The 9,117-nt window shown below is 31.6% G+C and overlaps 1 protein-coding gene across 1 annotated transcript in view; it reads left to right on the top strand.

Moving 5' to 3' along the window:
- Positions 1-7,636: 7,636 nt before the first annotated feature.
- The window catches only part of LOC111629009 (putative protein N-methyltransferase FAM86B1), a 12,089-nt gene continuing 10,608 nt past the window's right edge, over positions 7,637-9,117 (top strand). Inside the window, exons 1-2 of the mRNA XM_023372873.1 lie at positions 7,637-7,855; positions 8,891-9,007. Coding sequence (XP_023228641.1) covers positions 7,766-7,855; positions 8,891-9,007 — 207 coding nt within the window. The 5' untranslated portion in view covers positions 7,637-7,765. The remainder of the gene's footprint in view (positions 7,856-8,890; positions 9,008-9,117) is intronic.

The raw sequence follows: 9,117 nt of genomic DNA, 5'->3' as shown, positions 1-9,117 counted from the left end.
TCTCTTTATTGAAATATTTTTGAAAAATAAGATAATTAACAACTCTACTACAGTTAATAATGTGTTACATAAATTATCATCCAAATTATCAATTAAAATCTCCAAACTTCTTGGGTTAACTTTCTGCTAATTTTTAATTAATTAATATAATGAAAATTAGACAAAAAAATATAGGAGTTGATGATAATCTGGCTAATTTACTTGACATTTAATAATTATATTTTAAAAAAATACTAGTACATAAGATATTTTATTTTGGTTTTCTTAAAGGATTTATAACATAAAAATGCATTAAAATCATAAAATTATACAAACTAATGTAGTATTTCAGGTATTTTTAATTTTATTTTTTAAGATATAAATGTTGTATAAAGTTTTGTTCTTGATAGAAATATGTTAGGCTTGAAATTTTTGCATTTAAAAATTTTTCTTATAAAGAAAAAACAAGGATAATTGTCTCCAAGTTGTATGTATTTACAATTTGGAGACATGCTATATTATGATTTCAATTACTTCTTATCCTAATTTTTTGTGAATAATCCATGTGTTATCTGTGTTTAACTGGGTTTGGAAACAAGTGAGGATTACCTAACAATTTTCACTTGCAATTATGAAATCCAACAGCTTTTCCTTTACCTAAACCTATTAAGAGCATCTGTAAAAAACATAAAAATTTATGTACCACATATGTCTGCTATCACCATTATAGTTCTTTCCCATTTTCTGTATGCTAATCCATGTTTTAATTGATATTATAAATTTTTATCTGAAAAACTAATAAATTTCCAGTAATTCTAATACTCTACATAATAACTCAGAAAATTACAGTGTAGAAGGCAACTGTCAATTTTGAAAGATGCTAGATCTAGAATGTAAAAATTGTACAAGATGTAGTAATAGGATCTATCTATGAGAATAATTAGAACATCAACATAAAGTTATAAAAATATCAAAAACTAGATTACATGTTTTATCATCAATTACAGTTACTCAGATGTTATACTTCCTCTAGAATATGCACAAAGATGATCCAAGAATAAACATTAAAGGGAACGTTTTATTCCTCCATAAGGGTGATAAGATGGCTTTTTTTAATTTATGTAATGAAATAAATAACAAAAGTTTTATCACTTTAATAATTGCTTAAACTACATAAACAACATAAAAATATAACAAATTGAAAAAAATACGAACATTATTTTAAAGAAGTAATGAGGCACCTGTTAGCAATAAAATACTTACTAGGGATTTTCCTTCTGGCTTAGTGTTCATCAGTGGCCAAGTGGATAAAATCACTGAACACTGATAGTTGGTTGCAGTTAGCACTTCACCAGCAGAAGGCCACAAGACATTTTACAAAGTTTTCTTCATGTCTAATACCTAAGAGCTGGTTTTCCACAGAAAGTTCTCCTGAGAGGTATTCTCACTTGGCAGATCATCCATTCTTGCTGGATTTTCACATGCCAAACTGGAAAAGGTGATGGAAGCATCCCTCACCTCCCCCCATTACAATTCATCATACTTAAATTTCATATAACACAAGATTTAGTAATTACAATGAGAAAATAATGTGCACACAAAGAATAATTAGCCACTAACTCAAGGTATACAGTACAAGGGTATCCTGTCTTTGGGAGGCAGTATAGGTGCATTGGAATAGAAAGAAGAAACTGATAGTAGTGCAGTCATCACACTAGTGCTGGATGTCAAGGTCAAACTAGCTACAGCCATCTTTCTTGGCTCAGTAATTCTGAAAGTTGCTCTTCCATATTTCCAATTTACATAAATTTGATACATTTCCTCTAACTGGAACAAAATTACAAATCAGCCAGGATGCTGGGTGTCTGAAACCTGGACATCTTGCAAGCCTACGTGTTGCATTTCATTCCCATCAAACCAAATCCTGTCACCTCTGGATGTATCCTTGAATAATAATGTATCAGTAATTGAGAACTAAACGATCAATGATCAACTCTCGAACCCATGTAATTACACATTATACTGTACATATTAAATTTTTTCTATTTCACAAATAGAATATAGGAGTTTTTTTTATGGTTCATACAAAATTTCATGAATTACAATCTAAATTTTACTATTATTGAGTCTTTAATAATTTAATTACAACTAAACAGATCTCATATTGTTAAAGGATCAATTACTGGATGAGTTTTACCAAAGAATTTTTAATGTAATCTAAAATGACGGCTGCATTCAGTAAACTCTACAGTTCTAATTGAGCGAGATGCAGTAGCAGTAACTGATATGAATATGCTAAAAGCAGTTTTGCTCACCTTCTGTTGTGAAAACCCTCTAAACAGACCTGAAATTTCCCCTAAAAATTAAAACAAGTTCCCCCTAATTAGTTTTACTGCAGGTGCAATGTATATCCAAATAATAATAGTTTTTTGACAATCCAGAGGAAAAAATTTCACTTTAGTGTGCAGGCATCATGGGCACATTTGAGCTTAAATCATGCAATGAAGCTACCTGCTTTTGATCTTGCTGCAAAAACAGTCATGAGTCATGCAACTTTTTTCATCTCTGAAACTCCACTAACCAATATGGACAGACATGGATGTCTGCAGAAAATTTTCCAGGGGAGCAAAGCTTGAAAACAAATAATTACATCAATAAATTTTTATTTATTTATTTAAGCTTACCATTGAAATAAATAAAAAATTAATTTGCTCAAACTTCAAAACATTGTTTTTAAAACTTTTTTGATGGCAAATATCGTTTATTTGACAATCTATAATACAATTATCTTGCACATGTTAATTAATAAAAAAAGTACTTATAATTATTCAAATATTTAAAATTTTTGAGTTAGCTCCCTTTGGGTTCTTCTGGATCCTCTACTGGCTGAAAGTCTGGATGTTTTTTTGACAATTCTGCATCACATCCAGCACTTTTCTGTTTTGTTACAACATTTTCCTGTCCAGCTGTCCAAGACATTTCAAATCAAATAGAAAGGACTAAATGATGAGAGAAATTGTGATAGAGTGGCTGTCATTTCTCATCTTCTACTCCTTTCTGTTTGATTTTCATTCAATTTTTAATTTTGTAATGTCTATATATTCCTGAAACATCTTGGTTTGACAATTTTTTCAATTACCAGGAGTTTCTTGCAATCTCCACTCATACTTGTGCCTAACAGAATTATTAGTTGTTCTTTTGCTACTTTGATACCAGAGTATGACTCATCTTTACAGAACAAAAGCAATCCTGTTTTGTCTGCATTTTAAAATATTTTCTGAAGAATAATCATGATAATACTGACCAGATGGCCGAAGCAGTTAATGTCCTAAAAACATTTGTCTAAAAAAAGCTTCTTAAATGTAAACAGATCATGTTTTTTCTTAAGAAAGTTGAGTACATTATCAAACAATAAAATGCCACCTTGGGACAAAAATCTTTAAGGCAAAATTATTTCAATTATTCACGATGAAAATTTATTACTATTCAACTCTAATAAATCTGGTTTCTCTGTATATAATCATTAATAAACCATTACTTATATTAACTCTTAAATCATCACTCTCTTGGATCTGTTAGAGGGAAAATAGAACAATCTTATACATTTGGCTATCGAATTTTTACAATTCAGTGCTGAACACGAAATCATTTTTAAAATATATAAATGTAACAAATAATCAACTAATTGAGATCGAAAGAAACAAACAACCAGATTCGCTCTAAAAACACCGTACACACCGAAAGACTCAATATGGCGACTGCTGCGATGCATCACAGTATCGTGTCCAGACCTTGTATTTATAGATCTTGAAGTAGGGCGGATGGGCGTGGCGCTTAAAGCCGCACGTAATAGTAGTCATTTTGAACACTTGATTCACGCGAATGAAGTGTTCAATGTGACCACTATTACGTGTGGCAACTTTTTCTACGCGAATTATTATGTTGCTCACTCGATGGCATATATTCTCAGTTGTCGCTTTACAAGGCTGAATGATTGACGCAGTCAATGTGGCAACCTGGGGGACCCGGGATCGAATCCGGACGGGTCGAAAAATCTCCAGGAACTTTTCAGGGGGAAGTCAGTCCGGATATTTCAGGTCCCGTCCCATTGTGGGCCTGGCCGAAACCACCGAACCCATAATAAGCTTGCTAAAAAAAAGGGCTTCTTAGTGCTCATAGGAAGGAATTTTAAAAAATTATAATGAATAGAGAGTCTGCGGCCGAAGTTCAAACTTTAAACTTGTACAGCAAGTAGAAGTACACGTTTGACATTTGAACTCCAAGCGAAACACATTGCGCCAGACGTTTACGTCGCACAATGACTCATGGAATGATTATTATCTTCTCAAATTACTGGAGTAATTAAATACAAACAGAAACTTTTTAACCAGTAACAAAACTTTAACAAAAATTCGGTTCATGGGATATTGTTCAAAAATGACGGAAACTTTTAAAAACGACGAATGTTACCAGAGAAGGTGAATAAACAAATTATACTATTTTAAAATATTTAGAGGATGTTTAATAACGCTAAATAATTATTTTTGGCTTTAATTAGCTTCGTGTCTCCTACCGTAAGATACAGTAGGAAAATTCCAATGCGTTTTTCCTGTTGTCACGACAACAGGAAGTAGTGGCTATGAATGCGGATGAAAATCCGAAAGCTGCTTGGAAAAATATATCTGAAAATTTACAAACATATTACACTGTCGACGATAGAAGATGCGTGAAAGAACAAATTTACTTCTACAGTATTATGACAAGTATTAACTTTTGGGTAGTAGACGGCCATCTTGCCTCAGATATAGATCTACCCCAGGGGTGGCCAACAGTTTTTGCCCCCGGGCCGAATTGGAAAGAAAACTTTTTCCACTGGTCGAACCAGAGGCTGCCCTAGGAAGATTTTGAGGTGGTGCGAGATCTCATTGTGGTGTCACCCCGTAGAGACTAAATTGCACATAGAGATTACAGATACATTTTTCACATTATCATGCTTTATGAACATTCTACGCTGTACTTACGAGATTTTTAATGGAGGGTTAACTCTAAACGCACAGTCAGTTGTTGACCTTTTTTTGGCGTCAGAATTTTTTATCGAGCTATTCGGACTTGAGTAGCTAATATTGAAAGATTGATCGCGGGTGATATAAATTCATTACACGGGCCGTATATTGGCCATGCCTGACCTACTGTATTTTTAAATTATTTTAAATATAGTATAGATCTGTTAAAACAGTTTTCTTTTCAGAATGATCAAGCCAGTTTACGAAAATCTGGAACAGAAGAGGAATTTACAGAATGTAATTAACTTCTGCAAGAAATAAAGGATTTAAAATATGAAGCCCGGATAACAACTGAGAAAACAACACCACAAGCTATTGCTGGGCAGCAAGTCGGGGATGCGGCCACATCCGGTAAATATAAAAACTTAAAACTTTTTTATACAATTACTGCAAAAATTGTATAATAATTATACATTTCTAAAAATATATTATTTTTAGATGAAGATACCAATTTCTCAAAAAAAAAAAAAAAAAAGTGGAGTGTGGCTATGTCGGGACACGGCCATGTGTTTTACGTGAATACGCGTACGTTAACGAGTAATATTTTATTTGAGCGTATTATATGTATGTCATAATCATAGTCAGAAGTCCTTCGGATCTTCGTGTTTTTTTACGTTCCCGGCACTGCTTTACTCTATCATATGGTGTTTTATAGGTATCACTGGATTGCTCTTGAGAAGCCCTTTCCAACCGTATACGATTTCTATATTTTGATTTGGCTTTTCGACGAGTATAGGCCGACATCGTATTAAGTTTTCTTAATTTTTAACTTTAACACCATATTTATTCACCATAACTATTCCACACTAATGTTTTGTGTACGCAATCGATAAATATTGACGAGAGCTGTAAATTGAAACTCAAACGAGCGTCGTAGCTTCTCCGAGTCAAAATGTATACTGAACGGAAAGTATGTAACGCGACGAAACGACCTCAAAATGGCGGCTCTTCCCCCTCCGCCGCGCACGATGTGTCACAGTCCCAACTCAACGTAATGAATTCTTTGATCCTTTAACTATCGAATGGTGTAATTAAATTTTGGATGTAGATGATAGATATGTAGCTTCAATGCCAAACTGTATCCCCCCGATTTTCTTATCGTCAGTTTTTTGAATTGCCTCCCACTACGGAAGCAAATTTAAAGACGTATTCACGTCAAAAAGAAAACAAAACTTTCTAATATCATACTTACAAAGCAAGCAAGATAACAGCTTCAGTTGAAACAAGAATAATTAAATTTAAAGAAAGAACAACTGCAGGTAGAGTTGAAAAGACTGAAACTGGAAGAAGAGGAAAGAAGATTGTTATTAGAATTACTCATGAAAATTTTGAATAAAAACTAAGTTTTTATAAAATTGAAATTTTTTTATTTATTTATTGATTACATTCTAACTATTTGTCCAATTTGGGGGATAAACAATTAAAATAATCTGATGTTGCACCGTATAAGCGTGACAGTTTGTAAGTACTGTAGCGCAGTAACTATATACAGTTTACCAACAGGCTCAAGAAACAATTTCAATTTTTTGTTTTTTTGAATCTTGAAAAGTAAATATTTGAATTATTTTCCCAAATACCTATTCCACACACTCTCTTACTGAACTCACCCTTGAATTAAATACTTGTTGCTCGGGTATTAAACTAGCACCTCGAAATGGTATAATGAGGTGTTGACGCAAAGGATAACCAAAATTACCATATAAAACAAATTAGATCCCAAGGAATCGCAGCCAAATGCTCTAACAATTAGATTCTCTTAACATTCCACGTCGTGATATCTTCCTAATAATGGTCCAAATAAATTAGCAATCATACCATCGGATGTAACTACTGATTGAAATTTTAAACGATGTGTACTGTACGTTTATGGCCACCGAATACCACTCTTTGATATATAGGACAAACAGGAAGTGCCGTTCCATGTATGAACTCCCAACAATTTGTCAAAGGAGCACCTTTTGCTGTTATTATTTGGCTAAATAATTTTAATTTTTTTCTTGTTAGTTTTATTTCGTCGATATTCAATAACAATTTGGAATGGTTATTGTAAATGATATTTAGTATTTCATGTATAGATCGTGAAATTTCAATTTTTGTTCTTCCCAACAAAACAGAAATGTCATCAAGTCTATTAGAATAAACTAATCTTCGTAAAAAAAAATACATAATGCATCAATTCCAAGTGAGCGTGATCCATTTAATAGAGAGGTTGCGGCCAACGTTTTCAATGCAAATACGTGTACGTCGGACGCTTGGCGCCGCCTTCCCGTAAGCCTATAAGTTTCACAATGACATATGGAACGTCAGTGGAATTATACTCGACGTTCCAAACGCCATTGTCAAACTTCTAGACTTCCAAGATGGCGGCGCTCGACGTTCGACGTTCACGTTTTAGAGATGAAAACTTCGGCCGCAACCTCTCTAATTTTAGAAATATTATATATATTTAAAATATATATAAATAATAAAATAAAAATAAGCACGATTAATTTATAAAGTACTGTACGTAAATTCCTATTTATATAATAAAATAAAAATATTTAAGGAAAAATGTTAATTTTTAAGAAAGTGGCAGAAGTAGAGGGCGTTTCGTATTGTTATCGTTTCGACACGTGTAGAAGGTATTGCTTTCAGAGAATGATTTTCTTGTAATTATAAGAATACAGTATAAAAAATTTAACTAACATTCCATTGATTTACAAAATAAATATCCTTTGATAAATATGTCTAGCGAAATTTTATTTTCACGAATTACGCAGCATTATCTCTGCATGTCATCCCTTAAAAATTTAATCGAATTACTTACATTTTCGGTAAGTTTTAGTCCATCAGATTTAAAATAATTATCATTAAATGCTTTAATATTGCTTACAGAACAATTTTATTTGTTGAAAATACAGGATAATCCACATAATGCAATCCCTTTTGGAATCATTTATAGTAATAATCAACTGATAGCATTATGAGAAGCAAGGCAATAAAATTACAGTTAATGGAAGTTCTGATTTCATTAAACCTGACATTATAAAGAGATGTTAAACAATTAAAAAAGATTTGGAAGATTTATAATTATTACTATTGATTAATAATTATTCATCCAGTTTTGTTTGCTTGCTTTTTTTGCAGTAATTTGTTAGTAAAATACTCATATTTATAATGCTGTTATAGGATGCAACAATATTTAAATCCCTGGTTAAATATCTGCCATCTGTTGTTGTTTATTGTGCAAAAATACAGCTTAAAAATTCCAATTTATCTAAAAACAAATTATAACTGTAACTAAGAATCTAATTACAATAAGTGAAGCATTTTAACTTATATATTTTGGGATCTGTTAATTCTGATAATCAGTGACACACTCAAGATTTAATCTTGGGGGAGCCAAGTTGGATGGCTAAAAATATGTTTAATGAAAACTCAATAAAATTCCCATCTTATGTGACCACTAATTCATAAATAATATAGAAATAGAACACCTGACACAATATAAATAAAAAAATGAATTTTAATTAGGAAAATATTTTTGGAAAATTTACTAGTGTTTCTTATCCTTTTACTTTGAAGTGACAAGGCCTCTTTGACCATCCCCTGAATGTGCCACTGCTGATAACATTATATAACTAATATTAATCTCTTATTAAAATAAGTGGATTATACTATATTATCAATTACAATATGATGTAGTTTTTCATTTTTGAAGTTTAAGTAAAACTGAAGATGACTTAAAGTAGGTCAAAAGTGTTTCTATTTTAATAAATATATTTTTGATTCCAGAAAAAGCAATTGAATTTACAAACTATATTTTTATATTTATTATAAAATATAACTTTATTTTATTTAAATGGCAGTTAGATGAGAAAACTCAAGATTCTCTTTTATCTGCAACTGTATTTCATCCGTTAGCAGTGAAATTTCCTCCGTCGTGTTCGTATTCTAGAAAATATTTGAAATGTCTAATGCAAAAGGTGTATTTTCAATTTACGATGTTTTCCTTATTTAAGTAGTTATTATAAAGCATCATAATTTTCAGTTATTTGATTTTGATTACGGAATATATAAATAATAATAATAATAA

Source organism: Centruroides sculpturatus, unplaced genomic scaffold (genome assembly GCF_000671375.1).
Source record: "Centruroides sculpturatus isolate CEXI.00-Female unplaced genomic scaffold, Cexi_2.0 scaffold246, whole genome shotgun sequence".
In the NCBI taxonomy this organism is placed as follows: domain Eukaryota; kingdom Metazoa; phylum Arthropoda; class Arachnida; order Scorpiones; family Buthidae; genus Centruroides; species Centruroides sculpturatus.
This window is presented reverse-complemented; position numbering and strand designations above follow the sequence as displayed.